The sequence below is a fragment of the Cyclopterus lumpus genome, chromosome 14 (genome assembly GCF_009769545.1).
Source record: "Cyclopterus lumpus isolate fCycLum1 chromosome 14, fCycLum1.pri, whole genome shotgun sequence".
NCBI lineage: Eukaryota > Metazoa > Chordata > Actinopteri > Perciformes > Cyclopteridae > Cyclopterus > Cyclopterus lumpus.
Window position 1 is genome coordinate 17,473,271 of NC_046979.1, and position 18,349 is coordinate 17,491,619.

The 18,349-nt window shown below is 42.7% G+C and overlaps 1 protein-coding gene across 1 annotated transcript; it reads right to left on the reverse strand.

Moving 5' to 3' along the window:
* Nucleotides 1-391: 391 nt before the first annotated feature.
* Nucleotides 392-14,383, reverse strand: ammecr1 (AMMECR nuclear protein 1). Its single transcript, XM_034549374.1, has 6 exons — nt 12,742-14,383; nt 7,628-7,738; nt 6,352-6,466; nt 5,992-6,082; nt 5,764-5,860; nt 392-4,933 (listed from the first exon to the last, which is right to left on the reverse strand). The coding sequence occupies exons 1-6, from the start codon at nt 13,218-13,220 to the stop codon at nt 4,819-4,821; spliced, it is 1,008 nt and encodes a 335-aa protein (XP_034405265.1). The 5' UTR covers nt 13,221-14,383; the 3' UTR covers nt 392-4,818.
* Nucleotides 14,384-18,349: the final 3,966 nt, after the last annotated feature.

Sequence of the window (18,349 nt, forward strand, 5' to 3'; positions counted from 1 at the left end):
CATCTTTTTTTTCTACTTTTTTTTGTGTGTGATTATTTTAGTTTTTTTCATACTATCTTAATAAATTCCCATTTCAAATATTGTCACACTAACAGCAATTCAATAGGAAAGGAGAAAGGGTCTAAGCTCTACAGGGGATGGATTTGAAATTCCCAGTTTATATTATTCCATCAACCATTTTTCAAGTTAAAGAAAGAAAAAGATCCAAAAATCAAAAGGAAAAGAAATTAAAATTGGTATGAGGAGTTACACCAGGCAACCCTCCCAGCCCATCAGGCCACTGCAACAGAAAAAAGTAATTTTGTACAGCGACACATCTTAGAAGTCAAGTGTCTCAAAATTTCTGAACATAGAAAACCAGTAAAATCATTTTGAAACTAGATCCAAAATATTCTTTTGAAAAGAATTTATTTTGATGTACAAAAACAGTCATTTTATTTTTTTACTTTCTTTTATTTTTTATAAAAGCTTCAAACACAAGTTTATTGTAGTTCTAATTTCATTTGTCATTATTATTATTATTAATAATTCATCTATTCTTTTTTTATTCATCTATCAGTGCGATTGTATACCAGTGCAGCTACTGGGTCCAGAGTAACGAAAACAGGCTTTTTCATCTTTAATGGCATAAAAAATAAGGAATCCATCTTTTATACAAAGTATAACTGCTGGTCTTTAGGGAAAAAACATTTATAAACCCATAAAGCTAGGAGGCACACCATGGGATTTTCATTTTTGTAAATTATAGTAATAATAATAATTCTACTCAATAATAATAATAATAACAATAAACAAAACAAGTACTGTAACCACAATTTGCAACCATCTTTTTAACCATCATTGATGCCATGTACGGCTTCAGAGATAGACTCCAATGAAAATTCATTGAAAAATTGGGTTGCTCAATAAGTCAAGACAATTGAGAAATCGCGCGCGCACACACACACACACACACACACACACACACACACACATACACAAAAAAGAGAAAAAAAAACATTTGTCATTTGCAGGGGTGTCTTTTGAAAGGACAGGAAGCCAGGCCTGAAGAGCAGCATTTGGGCACGGCCGCTGGCATCTTTGGTTCAGTCAAACATACGAAGGTAAGCTTGAGCATTCCACGAAATATGAGAATGACCACACAAGGAATGCTGAGGCTGAACTCTCACCCTGGTATGGAACCAAAACTCAATCTGCTACAACAAACTACAAATGTCGCTCCACAATATCCCATGAGGTATCAATGCTTTAAACAGTTAAATTCAGTACAGGAGCAGGACTATTTTCTGCGTGTTCTACGTAAAACATTAGCTCTGCGACCCGTTAAAAGGAGATGCTCACCTTCAACGTAGTTCCAGGACCGTTCGCTAGTCAACAAGTCAAACTTTGTCTTTACAGAGGTCGGAACGATTGAGCAGCTAAAGGAAACCGGAGGACGTGCTTCTGCAAAAGCAGCATCCAATCTTCCCGGAGAGGCACCGGTCACTACTGCCGCCGCTATCTAGTGAACGGCACGCGGCACACGTTGACCGACCCGGCCGTGAGGTGGGGCCACAGTGTGGGGTGCGATCGAGGGGTGGGAGGCTACGTGTGACTTCGTGTCCTTTCAAACCTGCACGGGTGTTGACTTGCACTGGTAGGAAAACAAAAACAAGGAGAAAAAAAAGAAAAAAAAACACCTGTTGAACAGATCTGCATATATCAAGGATAGTAAAAGGTAACACATGTAGGATTTTCTCAAAAATGTGGCCCTGTTAAAAATGCAATGACGACCATTGACAGTACATTTCCAGAGCCCCTCTGAGGTGTTTGCTGCAGGGACCTTGTCTTTCTTCGTTATGAGTGTTATAATATCAGTCTGTTTTTTCCCATAGGGAATTGATCCCAAAGTCGCCCGCATTGGTTAATGAAAAGCGAAGATGCTCGGGGGCTACTGCTTGTATCAGTGACAGTCACATCCTTCTGTAATACAAATGTGCCGTCATAACTCAAGTCACAGCGACACACCAAGGAGAAAATCTTACATGCGGCATCTTTATGGATGATATGATCAATGAGTCCGCATGACCACCCCAATATGAGGTCCGATAGCACCATATTTGTCTTTTAAATCTCTTCATGGTTAATAAGAGCGTCTAAGCCATAGATCAAGCATATCATGGATAAAACCATAGGTCTCATACTCATACATACATGCAACTAAATACATTGCATGTGTATACAAAGACATATATGTAAAAGAGCATGGTCAATTTGGTTTTGCAGCAGAAGAATTCAGGCTGTGCTGTGTTGAATGGACCAGGAAATGAACGCCTCTCTGCTCCTCTGTCGGGCTTTACATTTGACGAGGCGCGAAGCCGCCTGCCCGCCGGTTTTAAACATTTAGGGGTTACGACACCACAGTGCCCAACATTGTTTTTAAGAGAATGTGTTCATGTGGGGCTTTCAAAAATGAAAGAATTGAGGACCAGCAGCTGGGTAAGACGTGAAGGAAAAAGAGGGGACCGCAGGCATACAGGAGCCCCCGTATGTCCACGAAGGGATTAGCGTTCGAGTGACAAAACGACATCTGAGGCCCTTTCCTACACTGTGGTGTGAAGATGTGGGGGGTGGGGGTGGCGAGCGTACCACGGGACAGAGGAGCAGCCGGAGCGTCATCTATCGGTCCATCACCTACTAGATCATTCATTTAAGGCAACACAACTTAAATCTGGGTCATTTCGGGTTACTGTGGATGGAGTGCCAAAAGCCCTTGACATTTTTGCATAAAGAAAAATAACCTGTCAGTTAGTAAAGGCTGTTACGAAGAAAGATGTTACGGACAGAACCTCTTAAATCCTCCCAGCCAGTGGAACTAAAGCCGAACCCAAAGCAGGCGGACCGCGGTGATCCAACTAGCCTAGTGTGTGTGTGTGTGTGTGTGTGTGTGTGTGTGTGTGTGTGTGTGTGTGTGTGTGTGTGAGTGAGTGAGTGAGTGAGTGAGTGAGAGAGAGAGAGAGAGAGAGAGAGAGAGTGTGTGTGGATGTGACTCACAACAAGTAAGTGTTGGGTGAGAAATGGCTTCTTGAGTCCCAACAAAGCCCTGGCTTTTTATTTGTAGACTTTAACTGCAAGCCGCCGGGCCCCGCACAGCGAACTCAAACTCACTTGACTGCGTTTCGCCGTGCTGCCAAACAGGCTTGCAAATCTAAACGCCGTGGACACACACACACACGCACACACCAACGGGTATCTCGCTGAACAGCAAAGTGTTGGAGGGAGAAGAAGCGGCGGTGCGGCTTCAGCAACTAAAATCAACTCGATGCAACCGCTTCAGAATCTGACGAGCACAATGGCATGCATTCCCAAAATGACAAAAACGTGTTCATTACAGCCCTCCCTATGAACGCATCACACTCTGTGAACGAGTGACAAATGGTTAGCTATAATCTGAAGAGGCAAGACAAAACGATTACGACACGGGGCGATCCGACTGAAACCGCCGGGTTTGACTAGTATTCAGTGATGCCGCCTCGCCGGAGGCTGGCTGGTGAGAGATTGAAGACCCTACATACTAGAGGTGACCCACTACGTGGTGCCCAATGCAAAACACTTCAAGCCAAACAACAGATTACTCTTACAAAGTGTGGGATAAAAAGAGAATATGGCTTTAAGTAGTTATCGCATGGCCCTGTCACATGCCAGTAAACTCAGAAACCAACACAGACAGTCAATTCAAATGAAAGCACTGCTCATGCACATTTTTTTTCCTCTTTTTTTCTTGGGACCTGTCGTGGTGCCTGCTCCCCCTGTTCAATGTGGGGCAATCAGACCCACTTGTAGCCCATTTTACAATAAGAAATCCTCTGCCAAGAAGTGATTATCCTCAGACAAAATGGCTTCCTCCGCAAATTATCTTACATTTCAAAAACGTTAAGAAAAAAAATTAAAAAGAGGGGAACGTGGCTGAAAGCTCTAGCCAAACAAACTCAGTTATGTGTGTAACTGGTTCCACCATAAAACACAACAAATACTAACAGGGGATTTTCAAAAGATATCTGTGGGGGATCTCTCGGCAAGATCCAATTTACTGAACTGGTTCCCATCTTGTGGCAGACCAATATCTATATCCACACAGAAATACACACGCACACACACGATTGTGACCTCAAACAATACACACTACCAGCAAAGGGCATCACAATCCTACCATCTAGACTTTGGAGTATACAGATCCCGATATATAGTTCCAACTACAACACTACAAGAGTTTACAAGGCTCAACAGTCAATCTGTTGTTTTGTTTTTTGTTTGTTTGTATTTTTGGGGAGTCAGAATAGAGACACAGCCTTTGAGAACTGCAGTTGCCTTGCTACATGGCACACGTGTCTGGATAGTAAGTTAAAGAAACGGAAAAAATAAGATTTTTTTCTTTTCTTTTTTTTTTTTAGATAATGTAAAATTGTAGCAAAGCCTAAACAATATAAGCGAGAGACTAATCCACCGGAAAAAAAGACTTCCTTCCATCCACAGAATCAAACACCTGATTAGGTTTGCTGAAAAGAATCTAGTAGTTGTTTAATTTTCAAAAGTATTATTGGATATGGGGGGTTATAGATATTGGTATACATATGCTGCAAAAACTTAACCACAGACCATCATCAAATGATGCTTTGTTGCCACCCGTTGCCATGTCAACGTCTGGGAGACAGCCAGCATGGCAACGGAAACTATCATCATAAAATGGTACAGTAGTAGAAATAGCTAGACCAGGAGGGGGCTGGCTCTCCTGGGAAAAGGTCCGCGGAGAGGTCCAATGATTGGTCATGCGGCTCGCTGTCAGGAATAATGGTTGTAGGGTGGTAGAGGGTGCCCAATGCCATTCTGGTAGTGATGGTGCTGGCGGTGGGCGATGTACTCTGCATAACCCATTGTCATCTTCTCGCTACGGTACCTGGGGATGAGACAAGATGCGTTGGTGAAAGCTTGCTGACCTTGATGTTAGGAGCTAGGATCGGCTGGGATCAGCCTTGGTCCGCACCGAAATGCAGGACCTGCTGGGACCCCGTTGACCAGACAACACTGGGGTGAGGACATCTCGGTCAAAACAACAAATTTCTCGAAGCTTTATTATTTTTTCCTTTCTTCTCCTTATCAGTACTGCATACATTCAGCATCGTTGGGTCTCACATTGGACAGTAGCAAATTGATGCAGCACAGGTATCGTCTTTTTAATTCCATGCATTCTTCTTCCTTGTCAAAACCCAGCTCCTACATTACCCATAGTGCAACTCAACCGTACACAGTTCGTATGGAGATTTGGATGAGTTAGTCTTGCGGGCTACAGGGGTCTGGTAAGCTCACTTCTTTCCAACTTTGCAACCACACAATTTCTTTCATTTTCAAACTTTTCTTTAGCCCCCACCGAGCCTCAAGTGACATCACTTAAGGCAATTTAAATCAGATTTCACACGGCTGCCTCTGGAGCCATAAAAAGCCTTAAATTGCTTAGCATTTCACATATGCTGTACTAATCCCCAAGACTTTGATGTGTAAAATCTATGGTGTTCCCCTTTAAGGGGGAAAAGGATATAATATATAGTCTTATGTTCAGTTCAATCAATTCTGATTGTCTGGCAAAACCCTTATGACGTTGGTCCCCTCAGGTAAAATGTTAGGACATTACCCAACGTATTTTCGGAGACATGGATCTAAATGAATGTATGTGGAAAACAAAGTGGACGTCAGTGACACAATAGGGGAACACAATGAGTGCAGTCTTACCTGGTTAACTTAATGGTCTTCCTGAAGTCGTTTGTGATGGGAGCTTTGTAACCTCCCTTTCGTAGTAAGGAATCTATGGTTTGAATGTGGTCCCAACCTTTGTAAAAACAAAATTAAAGACTTGAAATATCTTTACACATTCCTAAAAAGCGATATCAGGCACAACATACACCGTCTTTTCAAAAAGCAGATGAGGCTGAAATGTTAGGGCGCACAAATAGAGCTTACCTTGCTCCTTTGCAACCTCTGGTAGGTAGGTGGCGGTGCGCTTTGATCCTTTTTCATTGAAAAACTCTATCCTAATACCGTGAACACCCACCTAGAATTCAAGGAGGAAACAGTGTATTGTTAACCCCACACACTGCTCTGTCAAACAAAGTTGTAAAAAGAACAAGCTTCAATCCGACGGACTACTGTTTTTGCGACCAAACGCAATGATCAAATAGGTCACAGCATGATAGGCATTTAATTTAGCCTTAGCTTTAAATGGGAAGAAAATGAACCTCAAAATTCAGAGGAATTATTGTGTATTAATTGCAGAAAGACCTTTTTTTTTTCTTTTCTTTTTTTACAAACCATGTGTCTTACCTCCCAGTCAAGGTAATCACCAACGTCTTCAAAGTTGGTGAGAAGAGACACTGAGCAGAAGAGTCGAGGCAGCTCATCCCTTGTCATAGGGGGGAAGCGGCTGTCTTTAAGGGCACTGCAGGCATAACAAGCACAAAGAAAGCACCATTACATAAGCGGTCCAACGGTTTGAACATGCAATGCACTCATAACCTTTTTTTCATTATTTTAATACTGGAGGGTAAATGTGACGATGGATCACCAATGGCTTTTCTCCACTATAGATTGACCTATGGATATATAGAGGCCAGCGTGTTCCAAGCATGGACTCTGACCATGGCTGTTGAGCTGGCAGCAGCTGTGCCTGTAATGTGTATATTTGTACACAGCACCAGTAGGAGACTGTGTGTTTACATGCATTCGACACGTCAGCTGTGTCTGCCCTCAGGTCAAAAACGCCGGTGGAGCAATTCGACACCAGGCATTTACCGATATGGCCGTGTGTACACTGAAGACACTCATTTTCGCTCATTCGTGTGAATATCAGTAAGTAGATTTATAATTGAAACACTTGACCGCCAAAGCCAAGCAGTGCCCAACCGGCGTTTAACCCACCAGCCGGATGAACCACCAATGTGGGTTTAACCCGTGTCTCTGTGTTCGTCTGGACTTCCCAAATACAACTACACAAGGGCTCTTTATTATCACAGCGTTACACTTTTTGAATTAAAAAACAGAATTACAACAGTCCATACATTACAGTTAGTCGAGTTGTCGATACATTTCATTTGGGTCACTGTCTGTCCTTTTGATCTCATGAGTGCCAGGTCATGGAGACTAAATTATTGTTGGCATCTTCTACATCACATGAGTTTTTTAACAGATTAAAGGGCTGACACATATACAGTAAACTGTATCCATTTGTCTAAATAAATATTTCAACGGTTAATGGCAAAACCTACTTTAAAAGACATTAATAACTTTTGAATATGTTTTTGAAGCCCCAGGACCTGGGATCAATGGAGATACGCGCTCCACACAGCGAGCTACATGAATGAAACAGAACAAAAGTAAATACTATAAGAAACAGAAATTGTGGGGTTTGTTGCACTCATGCACAGGCAAACTATCAGTTATGGGGGTTATTTACTACTACTATTGGTACAAAGTCACCCTTGTTAGGGGGTCTAGAATCTAATATGCTTGTTGTTAATCTACGACTACTTCACTTTGGTACTGTTGCAGCAATTGTCTACAGCTTTGAAACATAAAAAAGGGACTTTGCATTGTTTCTTACCTGGTAAGGGTGTACTCCCTGAGTCCTGAGTGCAGATTCATGGCAGAAAATGTACCTATACAACCCCTCAACCGCTTGTCTCTGCCTATTTTCCATGTGACAAACAGCGGGCTGAAAAACAACAAGGGACCATGTTTAAGCAATTGAACTATTAATAATGTGCACATCCTTTGTACATTCCTGTAGGATACAAAAGTTGGTTAGTAGCACGTATCGGTTCATTCTGATGTCACAGCTGCTGTTCACAATTTGGTAGGATATGCACAATTGTCTTCTACACAGTGATAGATCAGCTTTAAATCAAAGACTGGAGGCTTTTGTTCATCGAGTTGGGCCATCTGTCCACCCATGACTTGATAACCTTTTTTTTTTTCTTACAACAGTCACTTTCTACCCTGCGTCTACACAAGCATCTAAATTAGCATTGCATATTGATCACGTTAATCATTTATTTACATGATCAGATATAACAATGCATCACTTGTTTCCATCAACAAAAAAAGGAGTTAATGACAATGAATAACCCAATAGATAAAGCATAACAGAACCCAACCGCAGAGCATACGATGATAACAGGTCGAAGGTATCTAGTTTGGGTTTTTGCACGAGTAATGTTCATTGCATACATGTCTGGTGGAGCAAATGCAGTTTTACCCATTATAACAGTCCTGCTTCAATGCAACCGACAGGGTCTTTTTATGTTTCAGTGTACTTTCTGCCACAACACTACAAATGATAATGTATTTTGTGATGTGTTGACAAGATGCTTGAGATCCACTGTGACTCCGACTGGCTCAACAGTAAACGGAAGATCTCATTTTGATCTTCACTGCGGAAAGTTAATCCCACTGATTCACTGACACTTGCCCAACGAAGGTCTTTTTCTCTGATGCCAAGTAATTCCTCGTTCACACTACACGACTTTTTCCACTTGCTGTGGGATGAAAGCCCCAGATCAGAGGCAAACCGGTCTTCCTGGGCACTCGCACATCACGTGTGAAGTGTTGAAAGATGTGAGCCGAGAGGATCGCCGGTGCATCACAGACACCTTCCACATATCCAGCATAAATATCTGGATCTGCCAGAGTCCGTCAAGGAGCTAGAGCCAATGAGAGGCTAAGACACGCGACGCATGTTTTACATACGCAATGTGGACCAAAGTTGTTACCGTCTGATCTATATATGGATAATAACTACGCTGCGCTCGTCTCACGTATTGCATACAATGTCAAGAAAAATGTAGTTTGGAGACCTCATCTGGGACTCAAGATGGAGGATCTTGAAGTGTGTGTTGCGTGCTCAGTCATGTAGTGTGAAACCTACAATGACTTCTAGATTACAGAGCAGCAAGTTGTGTGGACAGAAAAGCAATCGGGACGACTTTGAAAGTCGTGTAGTGTAAACTTGGCTTCACACATCACTGCAGGGCTCCACTCTTCTCCCCCATCCCGTTAAAAATGAGTCTGATTTAGAAAGCATCAGTTAAACTTAAATTCAGCATGGCGCCCCCTCATATTTCACCATAATTACTTGAGTCACCGATTGCTTCTTTGGTAATGAATTGTGAACAGATTATTTAACGGACGCAAGTGTTTTCTTCCAAATTAAGACACGCATGACAAGCGCAGAGATATTGGCATTACGTGTTTGAATCTCTCTATTTTTTCTCTCAATGGACCAATACGGAGCATCTGCGTTTTTTGTAGGTGGGACTACTGATACAGCTACTTGGTGACATCCGTTTCTCTCCCTCTTCCTTTATTAATGAAAATGAAACCTTGTAAAGAGAAAGGAGAAAAGGGGGGAAGAAAGGAGCTTAAGAGTGTTTCCCTCGTGAAGACATTTTCAATACCAGAACTAATATTTCAACTGTAACGATGGCTCCTATATTATGTTTTGGGTTTTATCCATTAAATCTTGAGCTAGAACTCCTATACTGTTAAAAAAAAGGCTGTGAAAGTCCAATTTTACAAAAAGAAACATACATGAGACATTTTCTCTTTGAACATATTTTAAATTTTATTTTTAGCTTCTTCACATTTGAAACAACTGTTTTACAAAAACAAAATTTCGATTGCTGACTCAAAGTTCCAGTAATAAAAAAAAAAAGAAAATTACAAAGGAAAAAAAAATTACAGCTACAGGCAGGCCATCGGTGCAAATAGTCTCATGAAAAACGATGCCGTGTCTAATGGACACCGCTGTAGACTTTGTCTTACAGGAGTTTCACCCAGCAGCTCCTCAGAAAACCTGTGCATGGTAACTGTGCTGTGGCTTCATTATACCTTTCCTGGGACATTTCCCCCTCTCCCCAGTAAGGAAAGGTTGGCGTCTTCTGGTGTTGTCGTCAAAAGGGGGGTGCCAACAGAGGCAACAGTCGAAGTAGAAAAAGGGAAGATTGCTAGTGTTCACCAATTGGTAGCACAATGGACAAAATAACATGCATTAACAAGATAGCATGATTGCTTAATAGTTTAGCTTTTGAATTGAAATCTTTAACTTTGTTTAGCTTACTAAAGCTACACAATGTAAGTATCTCACTATATCTATATGTTAGCAAACATAACATGATATAGATATCAATTAATACTAAGCCACAAGATACTACATTTGCCTTATTAAGCTATACAACCAGTCACAAAATAAGCTAGCTAAATTTGCTGACTAGATATGCCAACGTACCTGCAGCAGCGCTAGCTGGCTAGCGTGGTCCGTTGGTCTTCTCGAAGCAAAAAGTTTTAAAATGTCTGCTGTGTTGGTGCTCCTTGAAACACATAAACACTGCTCAAGGTGATACACAATTGCGATGGGTTTACCATTATGATTTAAAATAAAGAGCCTGTTTAGAAGAAGCTAGAGCTCCTAAAAAGATCACAAAATGTTCCTGATTTGAGGCCCTGAATTATTCACAGGCTAACTTTGCAGGGCACTGTGTCTGTGTCAACTGTTGTGGTTGTTCTGAGCGTTTCAATAATTCAATCTGACAAAGCCCCCAAGTGAAGGACATGTTGAGGACACCAGACCAGAATTTGAGAGTTTCTCAAACTTATGGGAATTTTGACATTGCCTACTACATTCTTAGTCACAGCTGGCTTTAGACCTTGGTTTCTATATTGTGACGGCTACGGTGCAGTGGAGCTTAATCCAGTCTGTCTTGGACATGTCAATTCATGGTTCGGTGTTTCCACATCATTCTCAGTATTGACGGGTTCTCATATTTGAATTTGTAAAGACATTTGCCTGGAATTTGCTGAGGTGACTTCAAGATAGAGATGTTAGTGTGATAGTTTATGAAGATACCTCAAAGGGTAAGCAAGAAGGTTATCAGACTGTGTACATTATCAGACTGTGTACATTTCCTTATCTTTGTTATTGAACAAATGACAGAGATTTATGGCTGCACTTTTTTTTTTTTCGTCATCATTTTAAAAGCTCACAGCTGGTTTGGTAGATAATTGACCATTAACATGTAAACTAACATATGTCAGTTATATATAAAGAAATGTTTTCAATCCTGTAAGGATCATTGAGATAATAATGTTATTGTAAAACTTTAGCGTTTTCTGAGATGGTTATAGTACCTCCATAGAGTGTGTATGAGGGATTGTTGCCCATAATAGATCATGATTACCTGCAAACCCCCTAAGGAGTGTTGGAACCCTTTCCATAAATACACACCGTTCCCAACCCATCATAAGCATCTGAAATGTATGAAACATTACCCTTTAAGGTCCGCATGGTGAAGTGAAATAGTGCCTCACTTACATGCCTTACATGCCAGTATAAAGACACATTTAAAAACACAGTAAAAGGAACTCCTTTAACTGTTTAGATTGTACTGGTGTATTTAAACGTGTGTGTCAAATCAAAGTGTCTTCCCCCCCCCCCCCCATTTCAGGTCAATACACGGGATTAGTGAACTTTAGTTGCGATCCCTTCAGTCGCTCATAATGAAAGTAAAAACGCCCGCAAAGTAATTTGCTATCACATTACAACAATCTCCTAAGGTGGGGTCAACATGTTTCAGTGGAGGGCGCAGGAAACATACATGTATTCATCTTAATGTTAATTTGTTCATAACACACACGAAAAAACTATCAGTGAATGCTTAAAATTATTAAACACTATACGTTTTTTTTGTTAGATTTAACAGTGAAGTTGGTCCTTTCGGTAAACAGTGGGCAGAGGGAATGCTTAGGACTGCTTATTACTTAGCAAGAGCCACATTTTCTTTGTTGGTTTGCGCTAAACTCGGTTCACGTTAGCGTCTCTTCATTCGACACCACACTGATACCAAACCGGCTGGCAGCCGCGCGGGTAGTATGGCCGGTTATCTGCCCGTGATGCCAGAGAGACTTTGAAGACATATACTTTTAAATGAATTAATTAACGTTATCGCAAACCCATCGGTGCTCCGTTGCTACGCTAATGTAGCTTGTAGCTAACAAAGCTAAGCCCAGGTATGTGGCAATCCAGAGTTCATTGAGGGCAACAGAAAATATTAAGAATTATTACGTTAACTTTTGATGTTTGGCATTTTAGTGGTTTAAGTGTCATGTCTTAACGAGCAAAACCGCTTCAGTGAAACCAAAAACGGTGTTTGTTATCTGTCTCGTTCCTCGTTTCTTTTAGCTTAAGTGTTAGTGGCTCGCTAGTGGAGCTAACATTAGCGGCAAACAGGCTTAACGTTAGCTAACTGGGTTTTCAGAGTTGGACAAACAAACCGCCAAATGGGTTTTTTTTCGCCAAGTAACCTGGGCGACAAAAACATGTTAAAGTACACCAGAGTTGTTCACTTCGGCCCCAGAGCATCGTAATGTCATATATATATATCATTCATTGTAACGTTGGGACAGTCCCGCTGCGGGCCAGTGCCGACAGTCTGTTCGACAGGGCCCCACATTCCAACTTGGCCAAATTAAGCTATGATCGCGAGCGTTTCACGTCAAATTCATTATAAGTAAAATGTTATTTCGGTGTGACAGTTCTTGCCCCGAACGCCAAAGCGGCATCCGGAGGCAATCCCGTCAACTGTGCCACAAAATACACTCTTTTAGAGATTACAGCAAGCAGCTTTGACATGCAACAAAACAACAAAAGACCAAAATACTCACTAGGGATCGTTTGTAAACCTGGGTGTTCTCGGAGGTTGGTATCCGTACAGATGGCAATAAAGCACGTCAAAACAGAAGCAGCACATCTCCGCTGAGACGACCATTTTTCTGCCTCCACTTCCCGAACCCGGTCCCGAGCTGAGATTCGGGGAGAGGCCGGATGAAGAGTAACCGGCCGGGGACGGGGACAGAGCGTTTGTGCCGCTGCTACCACTACTACTACTACCGCTGCTGCTAACGTTACCCCCGGGTCCCCCCAGGCCGTTGGCTCTGCTCACGTTCGCCGCTGCTGCAACGGTGGCTGAGGAGCCAATCCCCAACTCCGAGCCACAGTGTCCGGTTCCTGCCATCCCGCTTCCCGCCCCCACCCCGCCGGGACCCCCCGACCCGGGCGATCCCGACAGTTTCTGCTTCTTCACCCCGCAGCACCCGGCCGCCATCTTGGAACAATCTGCACCGACACACCGCTTCCGACCCATAACCGTCACCGCGGGAAGGGTGGGGGGGGGAACGCCGACTAGACGTAGAAATCCCACTGCGCGGATACGTATGATGGACAATAGTCCACTTTCACTCTTTTTTTTGTCGGACGACGAAATAACCGATGTGGTGAGAAGACTGCAATGTCACCCTAGCGTTAGCTTTAACGATACGTGACTTTGCTACGCAAAATCCATAACTTGCTGGATAAGCGTGTTTTCCTTGGGTAGTCAGCTACGGTATTCCAGTCGATCACCGATAGCGTCAAGTCCCAGCCAAATACGCACCCCTTTCCCCCTAGCACGACACCATCCGAGGCGATCGCCGTCAGTCTCTCTTATACATACAAGTTCAGGGAGTGCACAGTCGGAACAGGCCGCAGAAGACAGTAGTCGGGCGGTCCAGATGTGAAGCCGACAGCCAGTGCGCTGTAGCCCAGCCGCACGCCTCTCCAAGTGGAAGCCGGGAGCTGGAGTACGCAGGACCCATAAGCTTCAGCACAAATTGCGCACAATGTCTTGGGCAGCGTAGCTTCTCATTGCATCAGCTTGTTTGCCTCACGAACTTCTAATTGCACAACAGGCCCAGTGTGTTGGAGTCCCAGGCGCTGGGATAACGGAGAGTAAAATGGCATCTGACAATGCGGGGCTGTGTGGCACAATGAAACGCGTCAGCGCCGAGCGAGTCATTTCAGTAACGTTAGCCCACAGTTTGCACCTGCATGATGCCTGTTCTTGGACCTGGTTTACAAAAAAAATTAAATTAAATAAAAATCTCAAAGCCAGCTAGCTCCGCGTCAAATGTAGAACTGAAAGTTGTCAGTGTTGGTTTTTTTTGGAGGTTGTCATCCGTTCATGGGGATACATATAGAAGAGCATTCTAGTCCGCGAGCCGTGAGAAATCCTGCGGGTTTGGCAACCCTCGCTCCGCACCCGCCTCTCAGCTGCTACCATTCAGCGCTGTACGGGGAGAAACCCTGTGATCAGTCTGTGGGCACAGGCGTCGGTGTCGTCGGTACGCCGGAAGCGGATTCAGAAAGTGCGTTGCGCCCGGTTGCTACACATCCTGCGTAGCTTCTGGGGTATCAAATGTGCAATTTAGAAGAAATGTACGGTGCCGTGTTAGCACGCGCGCTCCCGACGTCCATACGCGTGCACGGGGAGGTGTCAGAATCCCCGAGCTGTTAAAGGCACGCAGGCTGCTCTGGGCCTATTCTTTTAGATTATCTACGTTAGTCCTGTAAAGGGGATTGGTTTTCATTTCAGTAAGAAGATGTATCAATTCCTTTTATACGAGTCTCTCTGGGTTCAAATACAGGTTACAGACTAAGGCACTTTCTTTTTAAATTGTTCCTGTTAAAGTAATTTGTCATTTTGGGTTCATTCTGGATGGACTGCATCGACTCTTGTACATATTAAATTGGCCTGTTTTCAGTGCAGCCGGTATAAATTCTGGGTCTCATAGACACAGCTTTCTTGGCACCCCGAAACAGTACATTAATATGACAACTGTAATCATTCTCAAATCCCCCACCCCCACCCCCCTCCTTCATGCTGCAGCCTTTCCTCTAGTCTGAAATAAATGTATCAACAAATCAGTTATCTGTCAGTGAATAATACATGTATCAGCGGATGATGACCGTTTCCCTGACTCATGATGATGCGTAAAATCATCAGTCATCAGACATTGAAATTGTAAAACTCCCCTCAGGGTGTGTTTTCCTCACTAAGAACAGTAAACAGTTATCCCGACGCTTAAGTTGAGTGAGGTTAGAAGCACGACTTCCACAGAAACACGTTCATCCTGTTCTAAGGATTCAAGGCACAAGTTCATTTGCCAGTGGTTTTTGAATTAATGAGACATTTGTCAGGAGAAGTACATTTGATCATAACTCATCCTTCCTCGAGGTTCATGGGGCAAATTGATTTTAAGGCTTAGGTGCTGCGTACTTTGGAGGAACACAAATTAAACCAAGACAGTGTATCTAGTGTCCAAACAATCCTCAGAATTCCAACCTCTCTGACTAAATGAGGTCAGAGGAAGTTGCTCCCTGTGGCTCAGCCTTTAAAACCCCACTGACAAGACGACCTGGTGGGTATGGTAATGCTGAGAGAAGCCTGTTTTTTGCTTCATGTGTGGTGTTGATTCTCATAACAGAACCAGAGGCAATCAAACTGCAATTTTGCAGAGCCAAACTAGTGCTTGTGCTTAATGTTAATCATATGTTTATGTTCCTTCAGTGTCCATTTGCTTTAACTTTATTCCCACTTAATGTCAAGTGCATGGTTGAGTTTATCATAGGCCAGAGCTGTAAACAGCAACCCAGACTCCCCTCCCATGAGCCTCATGGCTGACTCAGCGTGAGGCTTCAGGCCTGTTTTAAAATGTACCGATAATTATGGTTAGCTCTTGTGGATATTGACTGAGCATCTGCAGGGTAACAGGCCTCCTTGGGCAGACTAAAGTACATACATAGTTGGCTATATTTAGCTGAAGCAACTATCATTCTCCTGCATGATTGACTTCCCTGGATGTTTCCTGTTTGTAGAATCAAGAAAACATGTAAATCTATACAGACAACTGATGTAATAATTGATGGATTGGATTTACTGGTTTTAGACAAATTGTCATTACATTTGTGTTGCAAATGAGGCATTTGCTCTTCCGGACAAATGACAGCAAAGCCCTTGGAAATCCTTGCGTCACGTCTTTCCCATTTATATTCAAACGTGACGTGAAGCAAAACAATACGATAGCTTTGTGGTCACATTCAGCACTGAAAAGTAGGCACGTCGATTTACTGTATTAGCTCTGATGTGGTAATTGAGCAATGCAGACTTCTAAGTCACTAAGTTGGACACCAAAAATACTTAAATTCGCTGATAAATTAGCTGATACTCAGCAGACTTAATTATTCAAGCTACTTTACATAAATTGCGGTTCTTTTACATTACATTTCCCACAGTTAATGGAACCCCATCATACAGCGTTTAGCTTAGTGGACCGTGACGCTGGTATGTACACATGGCTTAGTGCAGCTGAGCAGAGTGAATTCTCTTTAAAACAGCACTCATGCACTCATTGGATTTCAGGCATGGGTGATTGCAATGTGATCCACCCCGTGCAGAGTGTCTTTTGAAAGTACAACAGGAAAGAGGGGAGCAGGCTGCTCTTCCTCCATTCCAGCTACAGCATCTGAGGGGGCACTGCCGTTCAAGGTCAAGGGGACTTTATGATCCAAATAGGCTCAGCTGAGAGCGCATTATTCTTGTCATTTTAATCTTCCATTTAGGAAAAAGTGCCCACATGCACAATCATTTATGAGGTTTGTTCCATTCATTCGCTTTCCGTTCTATGGGAGCAGAGATAATCTTGCATGTTGCTATTGGGCCTTGTGGTGAAATTTCCCGTAACAACAGGACTCACTGGCCTCTGAGTCTAGCTGAAGACAGAGGGATACTCATGATGATTCAAATAAACAGGATGTTCAGTAAAACTTCAGAGGTGCAGGAGGAATATAATTGATGTTTTACTTCCATGTGGCACATACTGGCTGTACTATATATCGATTTCAATGACCCAATGATTACTTCTCCAGTCTCCTGCTGGGATAATCATTTACTGCATAATAATATTTCAGCAGAAAATCTCTCCATTTACTGGAGTTTCAAGGCCTTGTGAATTCCCCCTCTACCGTGTGTAATAATATGACCTCTGCAGTTTCAATAAATAATCTGTATGATAGATATTCAAGCCAGCAACCAGCATCAAAAGACATTTTGAATTTGCAACAAGACATGTCAAAATGTAAACTCCCATAATCTGTCCATACCGTGAAAACGTGACGTTGTTGTTTGTGTGTGTGTGTGTGTGTGTGTGGGGGGGCAGCACCTGTCACAGGAAGGGTGGAGGCTGAATTGGACATCTCTGTCGGAGAGGATAAGCTTTATCAATGTTGTCGCAGCTCCCTGCGGTGACATGGTTGATAAAAGTCATGGATTATATACAAGAGCGCCGCGATGCGCCGTTATCTCATACATTTAATGAATCCTCTGATGTGTGGTTTAAAGCAAACAGTGGATGAAGAACCATTTGTGTGACGCAGCATTGTGAAAATCATCTTTTGGTGGATTTTCTGGAAACAACTAACGCAGCTTATCAGCAGCACAGAAATGTGACACAAGTCCGTGCTCTGTCTTCTGGCAGTGTATTGCCTGCTGTAGCTCTCTCTTCTCTGCAGATACCCTTATCACTTTATCTGGACTCAGATGTTGTCATTCCCTCTGGCTCTCAGCGTAATGGCCTTTCTCTTTCATCCAGAACGGAGAGTCACTCCCTATTTTCCATCAGCGGGCTGAACACTCATCTCATCGGCTTCCCTTCTGCCGTATTGTCCTCCTCTTCAAGCAATTATTCGAATAAAAAACCCTCTCCTGAGCCTTTTTTTTCTTATCATAGCATGTCTATCTTATACACAATTACTGGGTCCCATGCATGCTGGTTCTTGCACAATGTGTTGACGCTTGTTCTCTCGGTCCACACCCTAATTTTGAATTGCAATCATGATCCTCTGAATTTAGCAGTAGAAAATACAGTCACTGATTCACCTCCTGCCTTGAAGTCAGAGGCTTCAGTGACGTATGTTAACCCTGCAAACTTGGGTATTCATTTAGTCCACTTGATTAATAGAATGCATTTAAATGTTATCATTCTCACGGCTGAATCAGTAATCTGATATGTGCTCCGCTAATTGTTACAAACATGTGAATGCTGAATCATTTAAGACAAGATTATTTATTTCCACAGTCGGAATTAACCGAACCCTTTTGAGTTTTTGGTGCTCAAAATCTCCATGATTTTTATTCTAAAACCACCCTCCTTTCTATCAGTTGACTGAATGCGCCAACACAAAAAACAGGAATCTCTCTGAGAAGACACAGGTTCAACAACCGTGAAGGGAAATGGGTGACAAATAAAGACATTAGAAGCTGAATGCATGTGTGTACTGTATAGTAAAAATAATCAAGGTGAAAGATTAAACCAGGATTTTTTTATATGTTAATCTTTGTTGCAGTATTGTACAAATAGTGTGTTTTTTTCTTTTTTCCTGTTGAGGGCAGTAACGCTG

Excerpts from the sequence above, each read along its gene's own strand:
- ammecr1 (XM_034549374.1), bottom strand. The coding sequence starts at position 13,220 with ATGGGTCGGAAGCGGTGTGTCGGTGCAGATTGTTCCAAGATGGCGGCC. Across the intron at positions 7,739-12,741 it reads AGGTTTACAAACGATCCCTA|CCCGCTGTTTGTCACATGGA; the intron begins GTGAGTATTTTG and ends GTTGTTTTTCAG. Across the intron at positions 4,934-5,763 it reads AAGACCATTAAGTTAACCAG|GTACCGTAGCGAGAAGATGA; the intron begins GTAAGACTGCAC and ends TCTCATCCCCAG.